Here is a 16,907-nt window from a genome sequence, read left to right on the forward strand (position 1 = left end):
ATTCCTAACAAACTGCATGGATTCTGAATATTCATTTTTATTTTTAGCGATATTTCAAAGATGCATTAAACCTTCTTTTAACCTTTTTACTTCCTTTTACAAAAAAGGAAGTATTGTATTCGCGAAAAAAATTTCACTCCAAAATCGACCTTAATTTCCATTTTACTCGCCCCCGAATGAATGTTGAGTTTTTTTTCGACCCGACCACACGTACATATGTACCTAGTCTGCAAGTTTTAAGCAATTAAACGATGTTGTTTTTGATTATAATGATCTAAAAGCACTTCATTTTTAAAAAAAAAATAATGTATGAATCCTAACAGTTGTTATTTAAATCAGTGTTTTCAAATGAAAATAATTTTAATTTCCATTTTACTCGCCCCCGAATGAATATTGAGTTTTTTTTTCGACTCGACCACACGTGGATAAGTGCCTAAGAACGTATAGACACGCGAAATATCCATAATGACGACTCCCGAGTTAATTATAACGAATTTTCTCGTGAAGTCTGTATGTACGTATGTATGTATGTGCGTATGTGCGTATGTATGTCGCATAACTCAAGAACGGAATGGCCTAGAAAGTTGAAATTTGGTACGTAGACTCCTAGTGCACCTCCCCTTTTGGTTGCTTTCGGGTGTTTCTAAAGGGGGTCTTTCCCCCCCCCCCCTTTTTTTGGGGGGGGGGGAATCATTGTTAATTTCGATGTAAACTCAAGTGGTGTTATAATTTGGCGGACACTTGACGATGTATCGTCAGTCTTTTGGTCGCCAAGTTTTGTCGCCAACTTGGCGATTTTTTTTATTTTAATCTGTTTCAATTTGGCCACTGTTGGTGAGATTTAGAGAGTAGACTATTGAATCACATTAAAATTGCCAGTAATGGGGAAATTACATTAAATTGGAGTAAAAGGAAGCCATGTGATGCACACATCAGCTCGTTTCTTCTCTCTTTTACGTTTACTGGTCAGCAGGCTCAAAAAAGGCTTTGAATAAAAGTTTTCACCAATGTACTTAAACATAAAATTTGCACATCTCTTGCTGCAATATTTTTTCATGCGGGCAGAAAAAAAGCTACATTTGATGTTTTCAAAATGAAATACATTTGATGCTAAAATATTGCCACAAAAGTATCCGAAAAGAATGTGAAATCTGAAAATACACTCAAAAATATTGATTATTCTTTAAAAAAGTTAATGCCGTGTTTACAAAAATGTTGGGCAAAAAATTGTTTCCCGAATAAATTGATGATGAATGTTGTGCAAAGTTTAACAATTAAAAATTATGAATGAATGAGAAACAAATTGAACACTAATATCATAAAATAAAAAATAATAAATAAAACAGAAATAGAGCAGTAAACGAAATATAATGCATATATTCTGTCATTATGGAATATGAATCTTGTTGACGTTTAAGCAAATGCTATTCAAAATTACAATGGGATGTTTTTAGGGCCTTTCAGGGCTGGGTTTTACTATTTCTCGTGATACGAGGGTTTGTTAGTAGTGAAATAATGCTCTCAAACAATAAACGGAGAAGAGAATTACTTACTAAAATCCAAAATATTGATTATAAAATATTTTAAACACTACAAATTTATTTTATAAAATTGCGCCACAATGTTTAACACTTCAAATTAGAATTTGAAGTTACTATGTTTCCTTTTTAAATTTTTATTTGTTGAAATTCAGCAAAAAGAAATAGGTAAATCGATATGTTTAGAGGTTTAAGCTGCAATCACATTATAAAAAACTATTACTTCTTTGCTAACACGTCAAAATTCTATGCTCTAGATCAACGAATTTTTCTCTCTGAACAAAAATCTCGGTACCACACTGTAGTACAATCAACACTGATTTCTCAGACATTTTTTTTTTTAAATTAAGGTTGATGTTTCAGTTCTGTTTTTGAAACAATGATGAATGTAAAGTACATAAAATTTATAAATTATACTTTTTTTTCAGTAAAATGAACACTTTAAAAAAAATGAAGTAGCAATAATTTGTTCTTATGGCATGCATTTTAAATGTCCCGATTTAAAAATAAATCTGAGAATAGACAACCAAAAGAGAAAGGTTTTAAGAAGCATTTTTGGAGGCATCAATGAGAACGGTGTCTGGAGACGACGATTCAATTTTGAAATTTACAGATTGTTTAGAGAACCTGACATAATAAAATGCATAAAAATTGGGAGAATGAACTGGGTGGCCCATGTCTCTCGAATGAACGAAGAAAACCCAGTAAAAAAAGTTTTTGCTGCAAAACCTGTGACAATTCGAGGAAGGGGACGACCAAAAATGAGATGGTTGGATTCTGTTGAATCTGACTTCGATATTCTCAAAGTTAAAAATTGGAAAACCCAGGCAAAAAGTAGGACGTCTTGGAAGATTCTCCAAAGGAAGGCCTTGGCCCACCCTGGGCTGTCGAGCCAACTATGATGATGATGAGACAACCAAAATAAAAGGTGTCGTAAAATTTTACCTTTGTAATAAAAACATCTTTTCATATTCAAAGAAAAAAGAGTTTTAAAAGTATATGTACAGAAAGTTTTAAAACGAGTAAAAAAATGATGAATCACTTTTGTAAGATATAAAGTTAAGAAACATTCTCATCTTTGACGCACAGTTATTAGCAAAAGCTTAAAAAATGCGTTTCAATGAAAAAATTATGCAATAAAATTTTTACAAAGATATAGTAATTTCGATATTTTAGAAATCTCGAATTGTTTAATAAAACACGTTAAAGTTGTATGAAAACAACTGTATTATAACATCCTAAAATAATTGTAAATCGAAGTCAAATTGATCATAGCTCTTAAAATTCAGATATTGAGCAAGAAAATAAGGAAAAAACTAGTATATTAAGTAAATTATTCATACTTTATAAAGCATAAATTTAATATTTATATTGACAACGGTAATAAATGCTTTGGATTTTGGTAATTTTCAGTTAATCAGTATTTTACCAAGTTTCTCCGTTCGTTTCTAGATTTTTACTGTAGAATATATAACAATAGAATAAATAACAATGCGTTTCGAGATTGAAGTAGAAGTGAACGCTAAGTTATTTTTTTAATTGCATTTGTTCGATGTATGGTTTTTGAAAGCAAAAAAAAAAGCAAACAAAATATTACACAATGCGGTATTTATTTAAAAGTAAATATTTCTGGTGGGAAAATGATTAAGTACTCAAATATTAACGAGATCTTCCTCATTCTCCCTTAAGGCGACGAGATACCCTTAAATTACCCAAACTAATGTCATTTCACTTAAATAATGATGCTTTAAGGCTTTTTCCATCTCTTTATTTCTACATTAATAAATATAGGCCTTTTCATTACTGAACACTTTTGATACTGTAACAATGAAAATAGGCTCTAGGTTTTCGGTGAAAAAATCATAAGGACGAGAAAACATTGTTTTAAACAAACTAAATAGGCATTAAATTTTGGAAATTATTGAAACAGGATCCACCAATGAACATTCTGAGAGAAAATTAGCATGAGTTAAGAAACTACGACTAAACAGCTAGTCTTTACTAACAATAAAGCTGAAAGTCTCTCTGTCTGGACATCGGGATCTCCGTCCGTATCTTTGTGACGCGCAAAGCACCTAGACCGTTGGACCGATGAAATTCGGCACAAAATTAGTTTGTAGCATGGGGGTGTGCTCCTCGAAGCGATTTTTCGAAAATTCAAATTTGTTTTTTCTCTATTCCAATTTTAAGAACATTTTACAGAGCAAAGTATCATAACATGGACGAGTAAATTACCAAATTATCCTCACGTTCAACCGTAACATGGGCGAGCAAATTAACATAGCAAATTGGCGAGATTTTCATTATAAATTATTTGTAAATATACAGGCAAACCAAATGACCTTTTAATTTTCTACTACGGGCAAAGCCGTGCGGGTATAGCTAGTCAAAAGATAAAACTAGGTTCAGACTTCTTTCGGTAGCACGACCTGTTATTGGTAAGGTAACACATAGCAAAACGTTGTGCACCAATGGAAAATATTATTTACGTACAGGAAGATATTGAGAATGTAAATATTTTTATCAAATATAATAACCTTAAGGTTCTATAAAGTTTGATTGAAATAATGGATTTTTTACCGGAATTTAAAATTCTCTTACCTTAATTTGGAAGAGACTGAAACTCCTTTTTGGCTTGCTTCTTTGCTTGCATGCTAGACAAAGAGCTTTGGCTACATCAAGCATGTTAGCCATGTTGCCATTCCCAAAATCCATAGAACCTGACCTTTTCAGTTTGGTCATGGCTTCGTGCCTTTTTGCTATTGAATTAGCCAGTTTTGCATTTAAATAGCGCCCTTTTTATGCAAAACTCTAACCATTACCGCGCACAAAAGAATTAGTTCCAGAAAATTCTTCATGCTCGTTTTATGTAACATATTCGTGTTCAAAAATTCCCATTTCAACGAAGGAGGTTTTAGTTCATTTATAATTTAAAAACTACATTTATATTTTTCATTGAAATACATGATTCCATATTCCAAAATGAAAAACCTCCAGTTCGATAAATGCTTCTAATGTGATGAACAATGTAACAAAACTTTGAAATTTAATTGATGAAGAAAAGTGAAGTGACCACAGTATTTTTTTTTTGTAGTTTTGCATAAAAAGGTAATCCAAGTAAAAAATGTCCACAACTTAATTTATCCGAAAAATTATTTTCTCAATCTTTTTTTGCAGTTGTGTTGCGTTCTAAAAAGTAAAAACGAAAGAAATTTTAATTGATAAGTCACAATCAGTTCTAACTGTCGAATTTAAAAACACATGTTTCGTCACAGATAAAGTGCACAGTTTTCATCACAAAGTAAAATCCACAAATCGATGTAGGGCGATATTTAAATCAAACAGTCACAGTTACCGTGATATCCATATGGAACGAAGAGCGCAAAAATATAGAAAAAAACTAACAAACAAAACTCAAGCGAGCACTCACTCCGAGCGAACTCAGAGGCGGATAAATGAGCTCTGAAACATTCAACACGCGCTTCAGCGTTTGAAAATCGTCTGCGTCTGACGTAACGCAGAAGATCGTAGTGACGTCACTGAGGTGCCGGCGGTTACGGTTGGCTAGATGGCCATGACGTTCAACCCCGACCTTCGTGTTTGGTAAAATAAAGACCACGGATCGACTTCCGTAGAGTTGTTTTACTACGAGCTCTTTTTCCATTGAAAAATCCAGGACAAGAAAAGAAAACAGAATACTCAGCCCGTTCTCATCCACCCTTTAAACACCCTATGGAACGGGTAATTAAAAGCACCGTCCGCTGTTAAAGAGGTTGTTTCTGATCCAATTTCCGTCGCTGGTTCGCTTTTATTGGCGTTTTTTATGATTATACTCTATTGCTTCTGAAAAGAATGCGAACTATTAATGTTCTGGCGGCTGTTTTTTTGTATTGCTTCCGGTGGCATTCTAGTTTCGTTGATGATGTGCATTTACTGATACTGTTTGGGTGGCTGTTACACATGGCTTCGTTTCAGGTAGACTCGGTCCAACGACAAATTAAAAAATAAATAAATAATGAAATACTCGTTGTCATCTAGTTTATGAGTTTTCCATTCTGTATAAAGTTTCAAAAAATGAGTTTAGCACCTCTACCTTTTTAACGGAGGCAAGGGAGCCCCGAACTTAAATTTTTGGGAGGGCGGAAATTCTCAATATGCCGATTGGAACTCAAACTTTTTGCCGAATAATGATAATTTTGCTGAACAGAACTCCAAATTTCACCGATGATAATTTTACCGAATGGAACTCCAAATTTCGCCGAATGATGATAATTTTGCCGAATCGTCAGACAACATTTGCCAAATTAGGAATTTTTTTCAAGGTCACAGTAAACTCTCGTGACCTCCCATCAGGGCGCCCCAGGACGGAGATGTTCAAAAAATGTCGTAACGTATAGGGGTGCCTCGATACTATGACCTCCCAAAAAATTTCTTACTCCGAACCGATTAAAATTTTGTATGTCAATTCGGCGAATTTAAATACACAACTACAATACTTTAAAAAATTTATAATGGTTTTTTAATTTTTATCATAAGGTAAAATTCTGTGCTTCATTTGGCACATTAGGAATTTTCCCCGTCCCAAAAAGAGTTCAGGGTTTTCAAAAATTTAAAGTTTGGAATTTGATATACTTACACAGATCGAGTAGAAATGAAAAATCATTCCGCGTTCAACGTCCTTAAGGTTTTCATTAGAATTTAAAATCATTATTTAACTGAAACATTTTTTAGTAAAAATAATTTTGGATGCTAATAAATTGTTATGGTAATTATACTTGGTAAATATACTTATTACTGCGTAAAATATCAGCGTATTTCTTCATAAATATTAGCTGCCTTATCGTAGAAGAGAATGAAAATATTAGTCTCTCGATTATACAAATGCTCATTTATACTCTTCAGATGTTATTTTCATCATCATAAATATCATACAAATACGAATATTTTTCAGTCGAAAAATTTCAAAAGATTATTTATTCAGAGGTAATTGCGGTGTTTATGGATACAATAAAATTGAAAGTTACATATATTTGCTATGCACACGATAGAAAAATGTCTGAGAGATATTTTATTTCATTTCTTTTGGTACACATAGATTTCTTAATAATATACAATTTAATTATTTTCATTAAAAGACTGCTCTAGAACTAACTGTTTTCATTTCAGGTTAAGGTGATTTTGAGGTTGATGAAGGCATACATTTTACATTCTTCATCATCAGGACAACTTTGGGAATAGGTTTCAACGAACTTTCTCCCATACATAGATGTAATGCTTCAGGATTGTACGCTTGACAATAGTCGGGCCAGGTGTAACAATTGTATGGTAGCACTACCGCAATCCGAGTTTTCCAAATTACTAACTTATACTAAGGTGCTGATACCGAAGATACTTGCAATGTTTGAACTTATTCTCTGATAAGACTTTTTTTTTCAAGAGATGTTTTGAAGGTACTGGAGGAACTTTTAAGCAGTGTTTATGATCTGTTTCATGGTTTTGCGTCCTATTTTATGTAAGTGAAATATTCATCTAAGGGCTGAATGCTTCACATTGTAACTATGCCTTAATGAAAATATTTCACTCATAAAATCCAACAAAGCACGTTTATGAAGATAAAGAAGGTTTTGCAGATTCACAGGTTTTCAAACATTCAGATATATGGATCTTATCTCGACAGTAGATTCTGTTACTTTTAAAATTGAAAAAGAATTGTAGATAAACGAGTACTTTTTAATCTTTTTATTTATTAAATGTGTCCCAATCACTTCTGCTGCAGATGTTTAAAAAAATTTCTCCGCACAAGAAAGAATATTTTACAATTTGAATATTTTTGAATACAAAGCTAAAATCCAATGCAATTTACAAATAAGAAGCATTCGCAAACATCCAAGCCAATTCTGACTCTTTTTTTTTTTTTTTTTTGGTTTCATGAAAGAGACGTTTGACATGCATTAAAATTTGTGCCGAAGGATTTGCACATCAGGTTTAGCATATGTATCTTTTTTTCTTCGGTTAATACAGTGGATGCCGGTTAATTGAATCAGTGGTTAATTGAATCAACCTATTTAAAGAATCAAATTGTCAAAACCAGAACAAAACCCAGCCTTTTTGAATTAGCCGCTTTATTGAATCAGTCGCTTTATGGAATTAAAACTGTTTAGAGCAAACGTGATTCATATAAGCAGTGGCCACTGTACTACACTTGCACGTGTTGTTAAGACGAAATATCAAACATTTTAAATGTTAAAAATCAAAATAGTCTACATCTTTCTTTCTCCTGTCCTCTTCCATTTAATCCTCACTAAGTTACTTTTTTTTTTTATTATGGTATGGATATGTATTGTAGTCCGCACCTGCTTTCATCTTTAGTCAAAAATATATTTCATTCCTCCTAAAATGCGAAAGAGTTTTTTCAATCCGTAGAGAAAAAATGGCTAGAAATATCTCTGCTTGAGGGCCTTTTAAGAGGTTTTTCAGGTCATCAAAATATATACCTCTGGTGATTGTAGTACTTAATGTATTGTTTGAAAATTAGTTCGCTAAAATTAATGCAAGGCATTTTTATAAAAAAAATATTGTCATCTCAAAAAAAAGAAAAAATTAAAAAAAGGCATTTGGTGGGAACACATATCTAGTGGATAAAAAATGAAACCATACTATCGCATCTTATTACTCGCAGATTTCAGTTATAACTCTAACATAACAATATTTTTAGCAACGAAATGCCACGGTGTGTGATCTTTGTAGTGAAAAAAATTTATATACGAGGTTCTTATTCAAAGAAGAAGGCACATAAAAGAAAACAAGGCGAATCCTTAAGAGTAAAAAAAAAACTTTTATATCGGTTCTTAAATCCTTTTTTTTCTTCGTCTTTCTTATTTGTTGCCGCTGTTTAGCAACAGTGAAAAAATAAGGTCGAAAGAACGGGAAAATTCTCTGGGGAAATAAGTTTTGTATTCCTTGCGACAAGAATAAGAATAATTTGCATTGATATATATCCAGAAATGGGACTATAACTTCCATTAAGGCAACCACTGGAATAAATGCCATAGTCGATAAGATAGGATCAGAATTGTGTACCATTACTAACGCCACAAGTAAAGAATATTTGATGATGTTTTTTTTCCTGCACAGCATAAGCTAAAGGATCAATATTCATTTCCCGTCGACTGAGCAGATCTGAATGGGTAATAAAGCTGCGAATTCTTTTTGTTGCGTGATTGTATATCTATTGATACTGAAATTTGCTTAGCATTTATTTATAAAAAATAGCTTTTTTAAAAAACAAACATTTTCAACGCGTTTACAAAAAGTTTTTTTTTTTTTTTAATTGAAAAGTAGTGCTAAAAGGGAACATTCCAATAAACTAAATGTAGTCGTTAGAAGTACGAAGGTATTTCGTTCCGAAAGAGTTGTAAAGCAATAAAAATACTAGGGTATTATGAACAATTCTTTAGGCAATTAATAATTTATTGTAGAGCCTTCTCGGTGAGTCAAGAAATTTGATTCTTCTGTGCTGAAAGTATGTAGCCAACAAGAGCTATACTAGTTGTTGTTGTTTTAGATCTCACTACATAAACAATAAATAATTTTTTTTCTGACTGAAATTTTCGCGATGAAATTTTTTCAATGAATTTAATCAACAGAATTTCAGTGATTACTGCACTGAAATGGAACTCGGTACGCTGTTAAAACCAGGAGTGCCTTAGGGGTAAAGAATTTCACCCTAGGGTGAAAAAACGCTGCCTCAGGGTGCAACGGAGGCTAGGAAGTGTCGTTAAGGTGCTTTTGATTCCTCAGTGGGTGAACGACGTTAAATCAAGTGCTAAAAGACCATTCAATAGGAAGGCAACTCGTTGCGCATGCGCCCTGACAACAACTCCAACGACAACTTCAATTTCAATGGCGGACGTTGGAAGTTGCAACGAAATATACTTTCACATTGAATGAAGTAGAAAACTGAAAATTTCGTGGATTAATCTTCGAAATCTCGCGTAAGTAAAGGCATTTGATCATATTGCAGTTCTTAGAGCTTTCGAACATGTTTAAAAGTGTTTAAAATATGTTGACAACTGCTTATTGTTACGTTTACTTTATTAAACATTTAAGGTCTTGCTATTAATATCCTGCAAAACTGTTACCTAAAACTATCTATGAATACTATCTTGAACAACAACAACATTAAAAATAAAAACGTTTAAATCAGCTGATAATTGAATAGCTAATTCCAGAATAAAAACGCATCAACGTGAGCAGATATACCAAATGTTTATTTCTTCTCAATGAAGTAACTACGTAGAGAAAACGAACAGAGAAGCAAAAGCGAAAAAAAAAAAAAAAAAAAAGCGCGTGAAATGAAAAGAAATCTCTCTTAGTGTTTGAATCATGACTTTCACATCGTGTTTTGGTTAAGGTATCTTTCTTTGGCGTATTGCATGAAGCGAATGTAGTTATCTACTCGTTTTTATTTTTAATCTGACGAAAAACTTGACATTGAAAAGAAGGGCTTTTAGTTCATTTATCTTGTACGCGTCAGGATACTCAAATGTCGAATCTTATAATAAGTATTGATATGTTACGCTCGATTAAAATTTTAAACGTTTATGAAACGCTTTTATTTTTTCATGATTCTAATCTAATGTTACTTAATATTTCTGGTTGTTCCGGCAAATGATCGATAATGTTCATTTTCGGCACGGTTCAGGCTGTAGCAGATGTCAACAACATAGTAATTACTGAGTAATCCAAGTGTGGATATAAGAAAGTTAGTGCACGAGCAGACAAATTAAAGTCATGAACACTTCCAAACTATGTTCGAAAGTTGAAATGTGATCAAATGCCTTCGTATGTATAAATCAAAATAAATAAAACACAATTGTGTTCAAAAATGCACACATCACGGGGGGGGGGAGGAATCGCTATAGGAAGCAATAAAGGTGCCATTTTTCTCACCTAGGGTACCATTTTTCACTTCTGGTGCATGTTGGGTGAAGGGTGCCAGTTTTTCACCCTTGTTAAGGGTGCAATTTCGGCTCTCTATCGGGTGCCGCTGGTGAACAAGCGTTTCACCCCTGAAAGGTGCCAAATGCAACCTGTTGTTTTAACAGTGTAAAACTACAAGTTTGACAAGACAATTACACTATCTAATTTATCTTTCATGATGAAAAAACATAATTTCAAAATGCAAAAATACACATAATTAACACAGGCCAGATCAACCAGTAAGATAACATTACGTAATTTCTCTTAAAAAATAAGAATTCAAAATGTTGAATTGGCTAGAGCAACTTCCTTCTATACCAGTGGTACCCAACCTATTTTCGTACCCGAGAGCTGACCTCGTGAGCCAGAGAACATACAAAATTTCAAGACATTTAAAAATATTCAAACAAATATGATAAAACATAGAAAAAAGAAAGTTACAATCCGAGAATTGTTTTTTTTCATTAGTAGATACTAATTTCATTAATTGCATCTGTTTTCCAGAAACTAATTTCTACGTAGTTGACTCCAAAGTTGGGACAATAGACTAAGCGTGGTTTTCGATTTGCAAGATTAAACAAAACAATGGGACACACGTGTCTGAGTCTCTGGTAATAGGCTGGGAACCAATGTTGTTCTATACAATTCGAAAAAGGTAACGTTTGGAAAATGTTGTGTTTGTCTCGTATTTAGAAGTGTTCTTTTACTGTCTTGCTGCGCCTCATTTTTATTTAGTTCCCCCAAAAACCTGAAGTATAGCTAATAAAGTTATCTTAGTTTTTTCTTTTTAATTGCACATACAGTAAACTCTCATTAATCTGTACCCTATTAAACCGGACTTTGCTTAATCTTGACAGCCATTTTGATGTTACTTACTTCTTTACTAATAATAAAGCTGAAAGTCTCTCTGTCTGGATCTCTCTTTGTTCGGATCTCTGTCTCTCAGGATCACTGTGATGCGCATAGCGCCTAGACCGTTCGGCCGATTTTCATGAAATTTGGCACAGAATTAGTTTGTAGCATGGGGTGTGCACCTCGAAGCGATTTTTCGAAAATTCGATTTTTTTCTATTTTAATTTTAAGAACATTTTCCCGAGCAAAATTATCATAAGATGGACGAGTAAATTACCAAGATATCATAACGTGGAACCGTAACATGGGCAAGCCAATTGGCTAGAAGTTCATCATACATTATTTGTAAATATACAGGCGAACCAAAAGACCTTTTAATTTTCTACTACGGGCAAAGCCGTGCGGGTGCCACTAGTTATAAATAAAATAAAAGGCAAATTAGAGCAGTTATATATTTTTGAATGGCGAATTTTGTATATTTGTAATTTTCTCCAATGCAGTTTTATTTTTCCACCTCTAGAATTAAAAATACCATTTTTACTGTGTACAGTAATTCCCAACTCCTGAACTCCAATACGGTACCTTGCGGTGATTAGCAATACTAAAGAAAACGGTAAATTATTCCATTCCACTTGTTTTCTTTGGGATGAATTACAGGCTTCAGACTGTTTATGATGTAATGTAATTTTAGAAGAATAGAAAAAAAGCTTCCCCTAAACACGATGAAAAATTACTGTCATTCACTAAGAGTCAAAGCAAGTTATAAGTTACGGCATTTGTTTGTTTTATCTTTTTCATCCGCCATTAGACAGTGGCTGCAGCGCCCCCTATATAGGAGTTGCGAATTTGTTTTGGCTCAATTTATAGGTGTTTCTGCTTAATCCGTACTTTCATTAATTCATACGACCTTAACCCCATATTAGTCCAAGGCTTGGATCGTAGCTTAAAAGTAACGACACGTCCGCCATCTTGGAGCTAAACGCCACTTTTTTCTAATGTCTGCTACGGTGAAGTAGGGTTTTTTGCTTCTTGATTGTGATTTCTTATTGACTCCATGTCAATCTACAGTCAAGAAGCACCACAACCAAAAGGCAAAACAATCTACTTCATCAAAGCAGGCATAGGGAGAAAGCGGCATTTCGTCCCAAGATGGCGGACGTGGCGCTACTTAAGCTACGATTATAGGGCTTTAGTCTGTATTAATGAGGCTCTACAAAAAAAAAAAAAAAAAAAAAAAAATCCTCTGCCACGTATAAAATGCTTCAGTTCTAACGATAGCATGAATTTTTTAAATGAAATTGTACTTAAGTGTTCATTCACGGGTCAGGATAATCTGGGAAAACTTTTAAAACATTTTATTGTTGAAATACTCATACATGGTACAGGAGTTTCTTTTAAGCACACCGGAAAATTGGTTCAAAGCTACGTTTTTCTTAAATGAATTTTAATCAAGATATCTGCTATCTCTCGAATTGCAATTACATTAAATAAGTTATCTGCATATGCTTTTATAAGCCAAAGTTATCATTTTTCCTTTCACGTAGCATAAACTAGAATACATTTCAATTCTTCATTGTCACTTATTCGTTAACTGCAAAGTTTTCTAAAGCTAAACTAGATCATTCGTTCTTAAAGAAACACTGAGAATAATTCAACGGTTGCCTATTTAGAACAAAACTATCACTACGCAGCGTGATTTAAATGAAAATGTAAACGCCCGTTGCTATTCTTTGAATTTAAAAAAAAAATTAAATTCAAACTTATTGCCTAAACAGACTAAACAACTAGTTTAATTAAACTACATGCGTTGCAATTAAACAATAGATTGTGGAAAGAACAAAACGTTTTAAATGGCTTTTATTCGAAAGTTGTTTCAAAGCTTTGAGCAAACTCTCCACAATATTTGTACTTCAAAGGAATCGCAGACAGGTGCGACCTCAATAAAATTACTCGCATGTGCTTTACATGAATTAGCAATGGATATAGCTACACTGTTAAAAAAAACCTGAAAGTTCAGGTAGTTTTCTGACTGATTTTAACAGAATATTTCCGTAATAGCTTCAAAACGTATTTTTTCCTTAGAAAAACGGAAATATCACGAAAGAAAATACGAAAACAGAATTTTTCCATTTTTAGGGTTGCCGCTGTGTTGTACTTTGTTAGTATTCTGATTAGCCTTCAAGTTATGATAAACGTCACTTTTTGATTATGCTTATTAAATCGCACTGTTACATGTTGTTAATTAAAAGCTTATTTAGAATAACATCTCACGTGCCGTAGACAAAATAGAAAGCTTGCTATTTCCTGTCTGGAGAGTAATATACTCGTATGTCGAAATTGTTTTTATGCCTTTGGACTTTGTAGGTTTGGAAAAAATGTTCGCGCCATTTTCAGACAGGCCAGATGTGTTTTGATCCCCCTGGTGATTTGTTGTGGATTTTACTGAGTCAGTATTAGAATATTATTGCGGTGTATTATTTTGCTCAATACTTCGAACAATTCTATTCGTTAGTCATATTGTGTGTTCTAGCGGTGAGAAAAGTTTTAGGATCTCTTGTTATTCATTTAAAATAAAGGCTATTTATTGGATTACTTGTATCCAGATGCAATTTAGATACTTAAATTTAGCACCGCTGGTCACATGTAAGTATTGTTGAATATCTTTGTACATGTTAATATACAAATGTATTTTTCTTGTTACTATGCATTTGATAGAATTCCGATGGTAGCTGATTTAGACTTTATAGAACTATTATAAAGTTATTGTTTTTGCTCTAACGCATTGTATTCTTTTGAAAGTCATCAAAACATTAAATGCCAACATTTCGCATCAACCGGAGATTATCGTGGTGTGCGAGCAAGACAGAAAAAAAATCACTCAGTTTTTTTTTTTTTTGACTGATTGAGAGTAAACATTTTAAATCTCTAAATAAAACTATTTCTTGCTGTTATATTTTTTGCGAAAAGGCATAGTAGATTGTTAATCTTTGAAAATACGATTAAAATTTTGACAAGAATAAGTTCTCTTGACTACTTAGAAATCTGGAAACATTCATTACTCCTTTCGGGATTTCATTTATAATAATAAATATAAATTACTTAATTTATTTTATTAGGATCTCATCCAACAACTTATTTGAGATTATTGCAAGTTTCTTGTAAAAACATTTCGGGTAATAGGAACTGATTGATATGTTTAGCCTAAGTATAATGATTATGCACTAAAAATTATGTTGCTATTCCAACGAGTGAAAAATGCGGAAATCACCGGGGGGGGGGGGGAGGGGTATACATCATCTGAGCCAAAAATTCTTCACGTGTATTCTGCTTTTAAACACAGTAAATTGGTATACTCTCCAATCAGGTATATTATTCCATGATAAAGTCAACCGGTTTTTAGTGGTATTTTATTTGACTCATTCTTCAAATAAAAGTATTATATTTTTCATATATGCTTTTCCATGCCACCCCAGACAATGTACGACGAAGAGAATATCGAACAGTATCAGCAGAGACAATTGGTGTCATATTCAAATCCATCAATTTTTCTGCTAGTACTATTTGATTAATTTGATTCACCTGAAGGTGTATGGTAGGTAAGTTATCAAGCAAAATTTTCACTTAAAATATATTTTAGTAATAAATACAAATTAAAAAAATAATAGTTTTTGAATGGTTATCTATTTTTCTATTATACATATATCATTTTAAAGATAGAATAAAAAACAAGAATGAAATTTCAGTAAAATATGTGAAAATGAAAAACGAAAAAATAGCGGAACGAAAAATCAAGAACCGAAAGTTCTGTAAAGACACAGAAAATTTGAAAACGGAAAAAGAGATGAACGGAAAATTTAAAAACGGAAAAATAGATCAACGGAAAGAAGAGAAATGGAATTTTCGTTAAATCACGGAAAATTTATAAATGGATGAACAGAACTAAACGGAGAAATGAGAAATGGAACTTCTGTTAAGTCACGGAAAATAATTTAACGGAAACGTAATATTTACGGCAACTTTGCTGCCGGTACTTTATCCGTTATTTTCAGGAAATTTTTTTAACAGTGTACATAATTGTTGCACAGGCGGAAAAGTACCGGGAAAATATGGTTAAAAATACTGCATTAATTTGGTAATTTATAAGTTCATGCACATATTTTTTATGCATTTTCTTAAAAGTTTTATCGGCTGCGTTTACTTATTTTAAGCATAGTTACCTATTCCTTGCTATTTTATCATGCTATTCAAATTAATATTACTCATTAAGTAAAATTTACTTTGGTTGTGCTATAATTCTTACAAAGAAACATAATTAAAATAATTTTTTACTGTAGTTATAAAGCAGGGCTGCGAAGTCGGAGTCGGGATGATTTTGAGGAAAAGGAGTCTTAATCGGAGTCGGGAATCGAAGGTTTTAAATGTCAAGAGTCGGAGTTAGAGTCGGTCAATTTCCTCCAAAGTCCACAACCCTGCCAGAGCTTGCGGAGTCAGTCGGAATCGAACTTACTTTGGGGTAAAGGAGTCGGAGTGGAACTGATTTTGAGGTAGTAAAGTAATCGGAGTCGGAAACGAAGGCTCTAAAATTACCGGAGTCGGAGTCGGTTATTTTTCCTCCGACTCTGCAGCCCTGTCAAAAAGATCCTGAGATATTTAAAAAATTGCATTAGTTACAAACATTAAATTAATATTGTTCCTGAAAATTTCTCCATTTCCATCAGATATTTCAGGGTTACCACAAAAGTCAGGTATCGTCGCAACTCTGGGATAATACATGGATATTAATTCATTATAACTATTTAACTATAGTTATAATTAATTAATATAATCAATAATGAATTGATGTCATATAGCTTTGACAGCGTTTGTAACAGTTGGATTGGTTTGCCTTTTGTCTTAGAAATTGCCTCGGATGGTTCACTGTGTAAACATTTTTTACATTCCTTATACATATCACATTCAGCGTTTCAGGTCAAAAAAAAGTAGAACTTTCGTAAAGAAAGATTTTGATCCGAAATCCTGAGAAATTAACGTTTTGCTAATTACTTCAGTTGATCTCTAAAGTACAGAATTATTTTAAGATTGAAATTTTTGTTTGAATTTTAAATGATATGTTTATGCAAAAATGTATCTAATTTCACCAATGTTCGGTACCAATTTCGAATTTTTAACATTAAAAAAAGCATGAACTTTTTTTACCTTATTTGTTTTACATTTATTGAATTTTCCTTCATTTACGAAAATCTGAGGAATTCACCCACGATTTATGTGTAGCTAAACAAGAAATTTACTCCTGACACTTAATCAGCAACTTTATAATAATGTACTATACGAAAGTCAAACTCCAATACCACTTTTTATAAATACAAAATCATTTTTTGACGAGAAATCTCTTTGATAAATCGTTTCATTCGATGAAGAATTGTTTAAGGAAACGTAAAAGCAGCCCTTTGAATCGAAAAGAAAATGGTACAGCTCTCGCGAAAGTGCATGCCCGCATAAAAAAGAAAATCGATTATTCAAAATTTAATTTACCTG

The 16,907-nt window shown here is 32.8% G+C and overlaps 1 protein-coding gene across 1 annotated transcript in view; it reads right to left on the reverse strand.

The window, feature by feature from the left end:
- The window catches only part of LOC129228048 (rho GTPase-activating protein 45-like), a 190,887-nt gene extending 186,545 nt beyond the window's left edge, over positions 1-4,342 (reverse strand). The window contains exon 1 of the mRNA XM_054862681.1: positions 4,140-4,342. Coding sequence (XP_054718656.1) covers positions 4,140-4,280 — 141 coding nt within the window. The 5' untranslated portion in view covers positions 4,281-4,342. The remainder of the gene's footprint in view (positions 1-4,139) is intronic.
- Between the last annotated feature and the right edge of the window lie 12,565 nt (positions 4,343-16,907).

The sequence above is a fragment of the Uloborus diversus genome, chromosome 8, assembly GCF_026930045.1.
Source record: "Uloborus diversus isolate 005 chromosome 8, Udiv.v.3.1, whole genome shotgun sequence".
NCBI classification, from domain to species: domain Eukaryota; kingdom Metazoa; phylum Arthropoda; class Arachnida; order Araneae; family Uloboridae; genus Uloborus; species Uloborus diversus.